Genomic DNA, 15,200 nt, shown 5'->3' on the forward strand with positions numbered 1-15,200 from the left:
CTAGAAAGTGATTCTTGGCTTAGCCATGCCAGGCAATGGCAAATCTCTGAGCCAGAAATGAGCAGTCCAAAACTCTACACTCACCTTTTCCTCTTTTGAAGCCCAAGTTTGCTCATCTAGAAAACAAGAATAATGATGACTTCCCAGCCAGCCTCCACAGAGTTTTGCACAACATGTGAAAAATCCTATCTACAAACAAATAACAGGGCTGTGGTAGAGCACCTGAGTTCCATGCTCAGCAACACACACACACACACACACACACACACACACACGCACACGCACACGCACACGCACACGCACACGCACACACACGCACAAATGTATGCATTGTCTTCCCAGGGCCCATCCAGAACTCTGTTCCCTGAGTCTGAAGGTTATCTAAATTGAAGCTGATGGGGGAGGCATGTAAAGTATGTGAAAGCGGGGGTGTTCCCCAGCAGACAGGCGAAAGGTCTGGGCATGTGTCCATATGTGTATGAACAAGCACTGGAGTAGGAAGGTTAGGGGTGCCAAGAGTACAGGGCTGGAGCACCCAATGTGTGTGAATCACATTCAGGCACAAAGCACAGCAGTGCTCAGCCTCACCCAGACCTCCTTTGTACCTGCTATTAACTCGTTCCTCTGGCAAGAGCAGCCTTTGCTGTGGCTTCTGTAAAAAGAAGACCTAGTCTTCACACTGTGCTCTTAGCTTAGTTCCAGTGTGTGAAGACAGAGGAAGAACCCAGGCTCTGCCCTCCAGTAGCATGTACCAGCACTGGAGGAGAGAGACACTCGTAGACTTGAAGAAATGCCTTGTGAGTCAAGACAAGTTTGAGTTGAACTGTGTTGTGGAATATTAAATTAAGATGTGCTATATTTGTTTATGCTGTGGAATATTTGTTTAATGAGGCAAAGGTGGGTTGCATTATTATATGTTACATTTGTTTAACTCCGTGAGGCTGTGCCTGTCTAAAACACCTGATTGGTCCAATAAAGAGCTGAATAGCGAACAGCAAGGCAGGAGAAAGGATAGAGGGGTTGGCAGGCCGAGAGAATAAATAGGAGAAATCTGAGAGGAGGAAAGATTGAGGTGCAAGAAAAGAAAGGGCCAGCCACCCAGCAACCCAGCCACCTAGTCAGACATGGAATAAGAAGTAAAGAATAGATAGACAGAAATAGGAAAAGGTAAAAGCTCAGAGGCAAAAGACAGAGGGGATAATATAAATTAAGAAAAGCTGGCTAGAAATAAGCCAAGTTAAGGCCAGGCATTCATAAGAAAGAATAAGTCTCCATGTGTATCATTATTTGGGAGCTGGGTGGCAGGCCCCCAAAGAGCTAAGAGCAAAGAATAAAAACAAACAACAGCTGGGCAGTAGTGGCGCGCACCTTTAATCCCAGCACTCGGGAGGCAGAGGCAGGTGGCTCTTTGTGAGTTTGAGGTCAGAGTGAGTTCCAGGAAAGGTGCAAAGCTACACAGAGAAACCCTGTCTTGAAACAACAACAACAGAACTATCTAAAGAACACCTAGGTAGAAATTGATCAGAGAAGCAAGAATAAAAAGTCAGGGTCTGGGGGTATAGCTCAGTGGTACAACATTCACCTGGCATGTTACTTTTCTGTCGCTTTGACAAATGCTGTAGCATGCCTTTCTGTATGCTGTGAATATGTGTAGCTCCCACTAGGTAATAAATAAAGCTGTTTTGGCATATGGCAAGAAAGCTTACAGCCAAGTGGGAAACCCAAGTGGAGATAGAGAGAGAAGAAGGGCAGAGTTAGGAGAGATGCCAGCTTCCACAAAAAGAACAAAAAGATGCTAGCAGACCATGGCCACATGGCAACATATAGATTAATAGGAATGGGTTAATTTAAGATGAAAGAGCTAGCTAGCCAGAAGCTAAGCCATAGGCCACACAGTTTGTAATTAATATAAGCCTCTGAGTGATTATTTTATAAGTGGCTGCAGGACTGCAGGGCTGGGTGGGACCAGAGAAACTTCCAACTACATACAAAAGCAACTTAAGGAAGAAAAGATTTAGTTTGGCTTATAGTTTAAGAGTGTGCAGTCCATCATGGAAGAGAAGGAATGGCAGACTTCATGGTGGCAGGAGTATAAAGCTAGGACTCCTCACATTTGGGCAGGCCAGGGATCAGGGAAAGATTAATGCTGGTGCTCATTAGGCGTTCCTGTCCTTTTTCCACTTTCATTAAGCCTGGGCTTGCAGCTCACACATAGGGTAGGCCTTTCCATAGCAGTTAAACCTCTCTGGAAATACTCTTCCAGACATGCCCAGAAGTGGGTCTCCTAGGTGATTCCAATTCCAGTCAAGTTGACAAAGAAGATGAACCATTACACCAGTACTGTGAAACAAGTGCTATTGTTGGTATTATTCTACCAAACCTCATTCCCCAAATTGCTACTGAGAAAAGCAAGGCAACCAACCCATGTTATGTTATTCTCTTCCCCTCTTCTCCCTGCCTATATAGAAATTCATGAGTTACTTCTTGGGTTCTCAAGGACCTCTGCCTTAATAAGAGGCTTTTTCCTAAAAGAGATAACTTTCTCTACCCCTTCACCCTGCCAGGTAATTGGTCACTTGGGCCTAAAACCATACAGTTTTCTTGTCAACCATGTTATCTTTGTTATCTGTCTTTGCTGCATGCTGGTTAGGAACACTTGGAGAAAGAACACTTTTAAAGGGTTGACAATAGCCAGGCATGGTGGCACATGCCTATAATCTCAGTAAGGCTAAGGCAGGAAGATCATGTATTTGAGGTCAGCACCTACTACGTTGTGAAATCCTGTCTCAAAAACTATTTTAATGATTTGCAAACTGAATTAATTCCTCAGTTTTGTTAAAACCAAAATATTAGAAGTCTTCTGTCTTGTGTAAGCATGTATTGCTCAGTTAAATACCTGAGACTGTTGCCAGGCATGGTAGCATGCATATGCCTATTGTCCCAAGCTACTCAGGAACCTGAGGCTGAAGGATCATTTGAGCCCAGAAAACCAGCCTGGTTAACATGACAAAGCACCATTTAAGAAAAGAAGAAAAAAAAAGATAGGTATGGAGGATCACACCGGTAATCCCAGCATTTGAAAGGCTGAAGCAGGAAGAGTGTCACAGGTGCCCTGGCAGCCTGAGCAACAATAATGAGCTCTAGACTAGCCTGGGCTACATTGATATATTTGATAGTGGCGGTACATAATCCCATTACTCAGGAGGCTGATGCAGGAGAATCACAAGGTCCAAGCCAGCCTGGGCTATAAAGCAAAAACTCTATCCCAAGAAAACCCCAAAATTATAAAGGTGAAATGTCTGAAATAAGCAACTTTAAGAGGGGAAAGATTTGTTTGATTTCAGAGGTTCTAACCAGTAGAATACTATTTGTGTTACTTCTGGGCCTGCAGTGAGACAGGCCATCATGACATAAAGGACACAGCAGAGATGCTCACCTCATGGCGGCTAAGACAGAAAAACAGACAAAGGCTCATTCCAAAAGCACCTTCCAAGACACGCTCCCAAGGACCTTACTTTACTTCCTAGGACCTATCTCCTAAAGGTCTCAACACCTCCAATGACACTCCAGTTAGGGATCAAATCTTTAACATGTAGGCCTTCAAGGGACAAGAGAGTCCCAAACTACAGCCATGGTTACTTATTTAGTAAGTTTATATTGATTTTTTTTAAAACACACACACACACACACACACACACAGAGAGAGAGAGAGAGAGAGAGAGAGAGAGAATAAAAATATATACTTGGGCCATTGGCATAGCTCAGCAGGTAAAGGCTCCTACTGCCAAGCCTGAGTTCCATCCACAGGACCAACATAGTAGGAAGAAGGAATCAACTCTCTCAAGTTGTCCTCTGACTGCTCCATGGCATACACATACTAATATATAAATAAATAAGGTAATAATGTTTTAATGTACATTTACATTTAACATTAATAAATCAGAAAAGGTATGGCTGTTTAGTATGGCAAACCAAAAATACCAAACTGTTCTCTACATCCCTCCCTCCCTCCTGTCTGTCATTTTGTGAGTTGCTTCATTATACCACATAGCTCCTTTCATGAGGTTCTGCCTCCACAGGCCCACACCAATGAAGTCAGCTGAGCCTGGACAGAAACCAAGGAAAACATCTATAGACAGACATGGAGAACAATGGCAAAACATTGAGTCTTTCCCAAAATCCCAGCATGGAGGAGGGGAGCTGGGTACAAAGTCCAACCCCTAGATAGATGAGGAGCTATTGGCATTTGATTATTGCTGGGAGAGGGAAAGTCAATGGTTGTAGAATATTATTTTAGGTGTGTTCCTTTTGTTTATGTTGCATTTGTTTAACTCTGTGAAGCTGTGTTACTGTGCCTGTCTAAAACACCTGATGGTCTGATAAAGAGCTGAATGGCCAATAGCAAGGCAGGAAAAAGGATAGGCAGGGCTGGCAGGCAGAGAGAAAATATAGAAGGAGAAATCTGGGAGGAGAAGAGGAAGGAGTAGCCAGAGAAGGAGGAGGACTCCAGGGGCCAGCCACCCAGCTACACAGCAAGACACAGAGTAAGAGTAAGATTTACAGAAGTAAAAGAATGGGGAAAGCCCAGAGGCAAAAGGTATATGGGATAATTTAAAGTTAAGGAAAGCTGGCAAGAAACAAGTCAAACTAAGACCAGGCATTTATAAATAAGTATAAGCCTCTGTGTGTGATTTGATTGAGAGCTGGGTGGCAGGCCCCCCAAAAGAAGAAAAAAAACAACAGTCGGTTTTCTTCAATGGAGTGATTCCTGATGTATTAAACACACTCAAAGGTGTGTCCTGTGCTCAGGGTTAGTAAGCCAACACAAACTGGATTCAATGGGTAGGGGGATGGAAGGAGGGAAGGAGAGAGAGAGAGAGAGAGAGAGAGAGAGAGAGAGAGAGAGAGAGTAGTTGAGGGTAAATATGATTAAAATATTTTATATGAAATTTTCAAAGAATAGATTAAAACCTTTTTAAAGGCATTGTGTCTTTGAAAACAAGGTTTCCTGTAATATACACAAGCCTCCAAAGCTCACCACACTGGTTCTATGCTACTAGCTTAGTGCTCTGGAACACTGTGGGTCTTTTCAATAGAGGACAAGAGACCAACTCTTTCTGACCTTTTGCACTTTAATGATGAGCTCCCCATCCAGGAAGTATAGATAGTAGAGTGATACCAGGCACTGCCACAGTAGAACCTTCTAGATACCAGCCATATCTAGACATCTTTTTCTACCAGAGATATTGGAAGATTATGCTTTCTTGCCCCCTTGCAGTTAAGACACAGCAATTGTTTGGAGAGTGACAAGGCTCACTTTGGGGCTAAAGCTTTTGTCATCAGTGTGAGCCCTCCAAAAATCTGTGTGCCAATCTGGCCTCAAATTCCTTGGCTCAAAACTTTCAGACCAGTGAGGACCAGATATCCCTGTGATGATGGCTGCAAAAAGTTCCCCTCTGACAGGCTAGGTTCCAATAGGACTGGAATGAAACCCTGGGAAATCTGTGTTAAACACACAACATGCACAGATAGGATTGGTACTAGTGAACCACTAGGATTTTGGAGTTGCTTACTCCTGAAAAACAGCCCATCATAATCTACCCAAACACCAAAAAGAGAGACAGCCAAGTCAGCAGGAAGAGGCAGGGACAAAGGAAATTTCACATCCCTCTTGTCTCTAAAATAAAAGAGGGTATTATCTTCCTCAGTTTATATTTGTGTTCTGAAACATGTTTTGAATATATGATCTAATCTTGGTTTGTGCTTAACTTGACTCTGCTTCTATCTAGTCCTTTCTTCCTGCCTTTTCCATTGTGGAGTTCTTTTAAATCTTTCTTCTTTGGCTAGATTCCATCCTTGAGCAATTTTTTTTGTCAGTTCATCTGCCAGTTGCTGTTATATTCAAATAAGTATCTAGACAATATATAAAATTCTAAGATCCATCATTGTCTTATAATTTTGTAGACAATGCCCTATATATAATCTTTGTCACTGAATGTACCAGGCTTTCTTTTGGGCCACCAACCAGCTCCCAAATCATGACACAGAAACCTATTATCAATTATGAATGCTCAGCCTTAGGTTATGTTTGTCCCACTAGCTCTTATAACATATTAACCTATTTCTCTTCATCTACATTTTGCCTCAGTGCCTTTCATTCTGTATGTCCTTTTCTGTGTCTGTCTGTCTGTCTGGTGGGTGCCTGGCTGGCCCTGGGCATCTCCTTCTCTTTTACCCTCATTCTCTCCCCTTCTCTCTTCTCTCTCGAGCCTAGATTCCTCCTCCTATTTATTCTCTCTGCCCACCAGCCCCATCTATCCCTCTACTGCCTAGCTATTGTCCATTCAGCTTTTTATTAGACCAATCAGGAGCCATAGGCAGGCAAGGTGAAACAAATGCAACACATCTTTACATAATTAAACAAATACATCATGAACTAATGTAACATATCTTTGCCTATTAAAGTAATATTCCACAACTGAACTACCCCTACCAGCCTCCTAAGTACTGGGATTGCAGGCATGTACCAACCACCAAGCATGGTTTGATTTGATTTAGAACCCTTGAAGAAACTTTTTTCTGTTTTTTTTTTTTTTTTTTTTTTTTTTTTGTGTGTGTGTGTGTGTGTGTGTGTGTGTGTGTGTGTGCACGCGCGCGCGCGTTGGGGGTGTTTTGCTTTTTTGAGACAGGGTCTCACTATGTTGCCCTGGCTGGCCTGGAATTCACTATGTAGACCAGGTTGGCTATAAACTCACAGAATTTAAGCCTGCCTCTTCCTCCAAAGTACAGGAATTAAAATGTACCACCATGCCTACCCATAACCTCTTATATTAGCCAATTTTTAAAGGGTTTTTATTTTATTTGTGTGTATATGTGTGATGCTATGTATATGTATACAGTTTATGTGAGGGTATCCACAAAGGCCAGAAGATGGCATCAGATCCCCTGGAGCTGGAGTTACAGGCAACTGCATGTCATGGGTGCTGGAAACTACATGCTCTTGCAGAGGACCCAAATGTAGTAGGGTCAAACCTAGGGTCTTGGGAGCACTGGACAAACACTCTAGCATTACCAATCACTGTTTTGATTTTTTTGTGTGTTTCATTGATATTGAATTTGTATGCATACATTCTTATAGTCAAAGTTTATGTTTTAAGGATCTTTGTATTTATTTTCAGCAAGGAAAATTGGTCCACAAATTTTTTTGTTGTAGTATCTTTATTCCATTTTTGGTAGCAGGGTAACACAGGCTTTGTAGAATGAGTTTGTGGGAAAGTTTGAGAGATATAGTGTTAGGTCTTAATGAACAGTTGGTATCATTCAGCAGTGAATCATCCAGTCCTAAGTAGACTTCACTTAATGGTTCGGTCTCATTGGCTGTTATGAGTCCATTTGCTTCTATCTTCTTGATTTAATTCCTTGTATTTTGTACTCTTGTCTTATTGCTCTAGCTTAAACTTCAAGAACCACATTGAATAACACTGCTGAAAGTAAGCACCTGTCTTAGGGTTTCTATTGCTGCAATAAAATACCATAACCAAAGCAATTTGGAAGGATGGACTTTATTTCATTTACAATTCCACATGAAAGGAAGTCAAGTCAGGAACTCAAGGCAGGAACTGATAAAGAAGCCATGAAAGAACACTGGTTACTGGCTTACTCAGCCTGTTTTCTTTCCAGGACCACCAGCCTAGAGGTGGCACTGCCTATGGTGATCCAGACCCTCCTGTGGTGATATTGTGTTCCCCAATACATTGTGCACCCTAATAAACTTATCTGGGGTCAGAGAACAGAACAGCCACTAGATATAGAGGCCAGAAAATGGTGGCACACACACCTGTAATGCTAACAACCTTTAATCCTAACATTCCAAAGGCAGAGATCCAGAACTCTGTGAGTTCAATGTCACACTGGAAACAGCCAGGCATGGTGACACACGCCTTTAATCCCAGGAAGTCATGGCAGGAAGCAGAAAGGTATATAAGGGTGAGGACCAGGAACTAGAGCCTGTTAAGCTTTTAGGCTTTTGAGCAGCAGTTCATGTAGTTAGATTTTTCCTGCCTGGCCCAGTCAGGACAAATCTCTCTTACCCGCCAGTCCCATGGTTGCTCAGACCCAACCAAGAAAGCACACAGAAACTTATATTGCTTATAAACTGTATGGCCGTGGCAGGCTGTTTGTTATCTACTTTTTCTATCTTAAATTAACCCATTTCTGTTAATCTATACTTTGCCACATGGCTCGTGGCTTACCAGTGTCTTTACATGTTGCTTCTCATGGCGGCAGCTGGCGGTGTCTCTCCCCAGCCTTCTACTTCCCACAATTCTCTTCTCTCTTGTCCCGCCTATACTTCCTGCCTGGCCACTGGCCAATCAGAACTTTATTTACACAGAGCGATATCCACAGCACTTCCCCTTTTCTTTTTTTTTTTAAGGAAGGTTTTAACTTTTACATAGTACAATTACATATAACAAAAACAATTATCAAGCAAGAATTACAGTTACAATATTAAAGAAGATATCCTATCTATCTTATATTTATGAGTCTAAGGTTTTATATCTAACGTACCTTTTATCATAACTGAGGAAATTATATCTAGTCTTCAACCACATCAAAGACCTCAGAAGGATATAATATTACCTGAGAACCGGGAGAAGGATGCAAGCATTTTTCGGGAGTCTTGCAAGAGTAGACAGAAACAGCTGGCAGCCTGGACAGTCACCTAATGTTCCTTTGTAAAGTTGGGGCATTTGTCTTCAGCCCACAGGGCTAGAGTCTCTCGGTCACTTCTCTCAGTGTCCTGTAGAATGTCTGGCAGTTTCCTCTGCAAAGCAGGAACTTGAAGGACCATTTTGTCAAGCAAAGTTTAGTGGTCACCTTTCTATGGGTCCTGCATGTCAAGTTGATCAAGCAGTCCAGGCAAGAATAGTTTCTTGTCCAAATGGCTATTTTTGCCAAGGTGAAGATAAACTCCATATGAAGTGTCTTCAATGCCCATCTTCCTCTCTGAAGTAAATCGGTGCTGCCAGGAGCAGACATACATGTCTCACTGTCCAGAAAGTCTAAATTTTAAAAGTATTTTAAATGCCATATTCTGTAGGTCTTTGAAGTATTTGAAGATTACCTATCTATCTGAAATATGTCTATGTATATCTAGAAGACTTAACTAACATGGCTACAAGTATGATTATCATAGATGACTAATTATTAATCTATTTTTAATTATCCATTACAATTTTAAATGAGCTATATAAACATAATACCTTAAACAAGAGTAGAAATATACACACAATATAACACAATTAACTTTAAGTTTGTATCAATAGACTAAAATCTATACCAATGCAAAACATTTTAAACAAGTTGTTGCTCTTTAGAAGTAAGTTCCCTAATCTACACTTTCATCCTATTATATCTATATCATATCCCCCTTTCTTTTTTAGAAAGAGATCTCATTTATAATCAACCTGCTTTAAAGAAAAATATTGGTTTTTCTCTGTCCCACACCAGAGTCAGCTTGCTAATTTTGGGAAATTGGGCGTAGTTTCTCTTACTACTTCCTGCTGGAGGGGGGCACTGTATCTTATGGGGACACAAAGAAAATTTTAGGATTGTGGAGTAGTCCATTAGGGTGAACCTCTGAGCCAGTTGCCTTGAAACCATTCTGGATATCAGATCATCTGGACCATGGTGTCATCGGAGACCTTTCAGGTGGTCTTGGCTGATCAAACCTGATATATCTTAATCTGTAACAAATCCACAGCCTCTGGCTTTCTGTGGAAACAAAAGCAGAGACTCTTTTCCAAAGCAACATATCCTTATATCCAAATTTTGAAGTCAAAGTACCTTTAAAATTTACATATTTGTTTAACTCAACAGCTTTTACAATCAAATCTTTTTCTGTGGTTAAAAATCCCAAAGACAACATAAACCAAATTCTCTGTGTAATATCCATCTTTGTAAGACTGAAGCGCGGCTGTGGCTGCTGGCTCCGCCCACCTCAGCTTTCCAACATGGCGGTGGTACAGTTTACCGCCAGCTCTGGGTCTGGAGCCATGTATACCATCAACTATCAGAAGCAGTTCTATCAAAGCAGTGCATAGCCCAGAAACTTTTTTTTTTTTAAACTGGCAAAGACTAAACCTACCACGCAGCAGAGTAAAGTGCCACTTGTAGATTCCTCATTCCTGCCACACTGCAGGTCAGACGCACATGCCAGGAACCCGCCATAGTAGCTCAAACCGGCAGGCTGCCGCTAACTTGAGAGAGACAACTAGGAAGCTGTTTTTAGCTCTGTCTTAAAATCTTTTTTCTCAGGTTTTAGGTGGAAATTCTTGCCAACACGTTGGGCGCCATTTGTAGTTAGATTTTTCCTGCCTGGCCCAGTCAGGACAAATCTCTCTTACCCACCAGTCCCATGGTTGCTCAGACCCAACCAAGAAAGCACACAGAAACTTATATTGCTTATAAACTGTATGGCCGTGGCAGGCTGTTTGTTATCTACTTTTTCTATCTTAAATTAACCCATTTCTGTTAATCTATACTTTGCCACATGGCTCGTGGCTTACCAGTTTCTTTACATGTTGCTTCTCATGGCGGCAGCTGGCGGTGTCTCTCCCCAGCCTTCTACTTCCCAGAATTCTCTTCTCTCTTGTCCCGCCTATACTTCCTGCCTGGCCACTGGCCAATCAGAACTTTATTTACACAGAGCGATATCCACAGCAAGTTCAGCTGAGATCCATTCAGATGAGGACTCAGAGGCTTCCAGTCTAAAGAAACAGGATCAGCTGAGGAATTGGTGAGGTGAGGTGGCTGTGGCTTGTTCTGCTTCTCTGATCTTCCAGCTTTAACCCCAATAGCTGGCTCAGGTTTGATTTTGTTAATAAGACCTAACAATTCGTGCTACACTCTCCCATATCAATCATCAATTAAGAAAATACACCACAGCTTTCCCATGGGCCAATCTAGTGGGGACATTTTCTCAATTGAGGTTCCTACTTCCAAACTAACTCTAGCTTGTGTCAAGTTAACATAAAACTAGCTGTCATAGCACCCTTGCTTTGTTCTTGATCTTAAAGGAATGTTTTCGATTGTTCCCCATTTAGTGTCATGTTGGCTCTATCATGTCGTACACAGCCTTTTTATGTTGCGATATATTCCTTCTATTCCTGTTTTCTTCAAGGCTTTTATCATTAAGGAATGTCAAACTTTGCCAAAGGCCCCTTCTGAATGTATTGAAGTAACCACATGATTTCTGAAATTAAGTCTAATTACACACTGGTTTATAATTATTAATTTGCATATGTAGAAACAACCTTGCATTCCTTGGATGAAACCAACTTGGTCATGGTGGTCTTAATGTGTTCTTGAATACAATTTCCAAGAATTTTATTGAGCATTCTTGTGTCTGTGTTCATCAGTAAAATTGATGTATGGCTTTCTTTGATGTTCTATCTGGTCTTGGCATAAGGATCATACTGTCTTCACAAGTGCTCCATCCCTTTCTTTCTTGTGGAATAGTTTGTGTAGTGCTAGTGTTAGTTCTTTATAAAAGTTTGGAAGATGCTAAGCTTTTCCTTGTATGAGAGTTTTTACTACTGCCTTGATGTCACTGCTTGTCCCAAGTCTGTTGAATTTTTGCCAAGTTTTATGTGTCTAGGCATTTTTTAAAGTACTTCCCAAACATCCTCCAGATTTCACTGGAATTTGTTGTAACTTCCCCCTTGTTATCCCCAATTTTATTGAGTTTTCTCTCTCTTTCCTCCAGTCTGAGGTCTGCTTGGCTAGGAGGTTGTCAATCTTATTTATCTTTGAAAACAACCAACTTTTTCTTGGATAGCTTCTATGCATTGTTGCTTTACTCTGCATTTTATTAATTCTCATGCTGGTCTTCATTGTTTCCTGCTGCCTAGTGCTTTGGGATTTGGCTTGTCCTTGTTTTTCTAAGACCTGACTTGCACCACTGGGTTATTTTAGATTTATTTTTTTCAATGCCGGTCCTCATGGCTACAAACTGTCCTCTTACAACTGCCATAACTTGAAAGTGTGGAAATGTGGAAGTCCCACAAGATAAAGCACTTGTCATACAAGCCTGGTGAGCTGAGTTCAGTCCCTAGAGTATGAAGGTGAAAAGAGAGAACCAATTCCAGAGGCCTGTGACCTCCACATGAGTGCTGTGCATGCCACATGCCCACTCTCCACACATACACATACATAATAAATAATTTTAGAAAGGATTGTCTTAAGTATATTGTAAAGGTTCTGATAAGTTGTATTTCATTTTCTTTTGATTCTAAGAAGTTTTTAATCACCTCTGATTTCAATGACTTATTCAAGAGTATATTAAAGAAAAAAGTATATTGTTCAGTCTCCAAGTATTTGTGTAATTTCTCTTGCTATCAATTTCTAATTTTATTGCACCATGATCCAAAAAGATACAAGAAATTGCTTTGATTCTGTTGTATTTTTAAGGCTTGCACTGAAGCTCTGTGATCAAATTTAGAGAGAAGGTCCTGTGGGCTGCTGAGAAGAATGTGTACATTTCTTTTGGGTGGAATATTCTGTAGCTATTGGTTAGGGCCACTTTAGTTCTGTTGTCTCTTTGTTGATCTGCAGTGTGGTGACATCTAAAAATGAAAGTGGAATATAGAAGTCATCCACTTTTCTTGTATCAGGTGCTCTTAGACTTTTTATGTCCATTAGAGTCTGTTCATAAAACTTGGAACCACAATATCCAGTGCACAGATATTTAGAATTGTTGTATATTCTTGGTGGAATGTTTTATTTCAAAGTGACCTTTTTAATCTTCTGTCAATTCTTGTCTAAAGGCCATTTTCTCCAATATCAGAAAAAGCTATTGCAGCTTGTTTCTGGCTTGCATTCACTTGATAGACTGACTTTAGCTATCAGTCTGTGAGTATCTATACCAATGAAACATATTGCTTAGAGACAACAGATAGTTGGATTTGGTTTGTTAATAGAATCAGCACCTCTTTGTTGGTGACTTGATTTTATTTATATTCAATGTTCTTATTGAGAGATGTTTATTAATTCTTGTGATTTTGTTGTTAGTTGGACTATTATTTGCTCCTTTACTTTCTCTCCTGTTACTATTAGGAGTTTGCTGAATCACTGTGTTGGACATGATGTGATACTTCCTATCTCTTTTGTTCATCTGTACCTCTCAGGAAATTTATTCTGTCTTGTGCTCTCACAACCTTCCTTTCTTCTCCATATGTAGTTGTGGGAGTCCAGCTCCCATCTTTTGAAGCGTTCTTAAGAGGAGAGAGGGATAAGAAAATATCAGATAGAAAAAGAGGCCTATCGGAAAAGAAGAAAGACAAAAACACAGGATAGCTTCAGGAGGGCTTGGATCAACACCCAACAGCCTTGTCCTTTATTGAAAAGGGCTTTTTATAACATGCCAAAGGGAGAGGCAAAAGACCTCGCCCTTGCAAGATCAAAGCACACTGTACAGCCAAGTGTGAGGGTGTCAGATCATAAAGTTACAGACATACATGCAGGCAAAACACCAACACACATAAAATAAAAATAAATTTTAAAAATGATTTACAGTAAAATTAGAAATAGTAAATGAGCAAGATAGATGAAGAAAGTAGAAGAGGGTGAAAATAGAGGAGAAACAAGGTTAAGTAAAAGACAAAGGAAATGAGTTGCCAGAGGGGTGAATATGGTCAAAATACATTGTATGAAATTGCCAAATAATTAATAAAAATATTATTTTAAAAAGCAAACAAAAAGAAGTGGAATGAAAAATGTTAGAGAGTGAAGAGAAAGCAGCAGATTAGAAAAAATAAAGAAAAAAAAATGGGCCTGCAGAGATGGCTCCCAGGGTTCAGTTCCCAGCACCCATATGGTGACTCACAACCCTCTGTAACTCCAGTTCCAGACAATATGATGCCTTCTTCTGGCCTCTACAGGCACACATATTGTGGACACACATACATGCAGGCAAAATACTCACCCATATAAAATAAAAACAAATAAATCATTTTTTTGAAAAAAGAAATAATGTAAAACAAAAGATTTTTCAATAATGAGAAAGTTTAAAAACAAAATTAGGTAAATGTAAAAAGAAGAATAAAAAAAACTTGAGTTCTTAGCTGGGTATGGTGGCGCATACCTGTAATAAAGCACTTGGAGTGTTGAGGCAGGGGAGGCAGGAGTTCAAGACCACATTCAGCCACACAGCAATTCAAGGCCAGCCTGAGCTACACGATGAGACTGTTGTTGTTGTTTAATGTGTGGTTTTAAGCAAACAAAAACAAAAGCCCAATAAGATAAAGTCACACTACAACTAAATATATAATAAAGAGAGCATGGGCCCGGTGATAGACAGTGTGTTTCCAAACTGGCAGCAGCGACCAATGTGGATACCCACAGCGGCACCAACAGCGGTGCGGGCAAGAAGCGCTTTGAAGTGAAAAAGTGGAATGCAGTAGCCCTCTGGGCCTGGGATATCATGGTTGATAACTGTGCCATCTGCAGGAACCACATTATGGATCTTTGCATTGAATGTCAGGCCAACCAGGCATCTGCTACTTCTGAAGAGTGTACCGTCGCGTGGGGCGTCTGTAATCATGCCTTTCATTTCCACTGCTTCTCTCGATGGCTCAAAATGAGGCAGGTGTGTCTGCTGGACAACAGAGGGTGAGAATTCCAAAAGTATGGGCATTAGAAAAGACTCTCCCTAAAGGTTACCCGTTTGTTACTCATGTGGTGACTTGCCTTCCTGTTAATTATAAATTAGATAGAGCTGTGGGTTTTTTTTTCTTTGTCTTGGGAATTTGCTGTTCCCACAGCCATATTGTATTTTGTGTCTAATAAAGTTGTTAAGTTCGAGAATGGTTGCCGTCTCATGTGTATGGAAAGAGTGACCTGAGAAGGGGCATCTTCAATGCCAGAAACAACCTCCGAAAGTGTACTGTCCATCGCCAGAACAGAGCTGTCCTGCGGGGGCATCACAGAGGCACGCACAAGGAACCTGGTTAAAGTCTGGAAGTGTGGGTCACTTGTCCTCCTTCTGAGATAGCACTGGGCAGCTGAATGAGGAAGTGACAGCCTTCATCTCTCATGAGGGAGCCTAAGAACGAGTAATTGGGCTTTGTAAGTTCTAAAACACTACAATCCTAATTTGTGCGCTTGTGGGTATATTTCCTTAGTAGGATGTTTGCCCAAAG

The 15,200-nt window shown here is 41.0% G+C and overlaps 1 protein-coding gene across 1 annotated transcript; it reads left to right on the plus strand.

Moving 5' to 3' along the window:
- The first annotated feature begins 11,123 nt into the window (after positions 1 to 11,123).
- On the plus strand, positions 11,124 to 14,698 carry Rbx1 (ring-box 1). The gene is given in 2 exon segments (XM_036175645.1): positions 11,124 to 11,128; positions 14,335 to 14,698. Coding segments are annotated over 2 exon segments (369 nt in total).
- Positions 14,699 to 15,200: the final 502 nt, after the last annotated feature.

The sequence above is a fragment of the Onychomys torridus genome, chromosome X, assembly GCF_903995425.1.
Source record: "Onychomys torridus chromosome X, mOncTor1.1, whole genome shotgun sequence".
Lineage (NCBI taxonomy): Eukaryota > Metazoa > Chordata > Mammalia > Rodentia > Cricetidae > Onychomys > Onychomys torridus.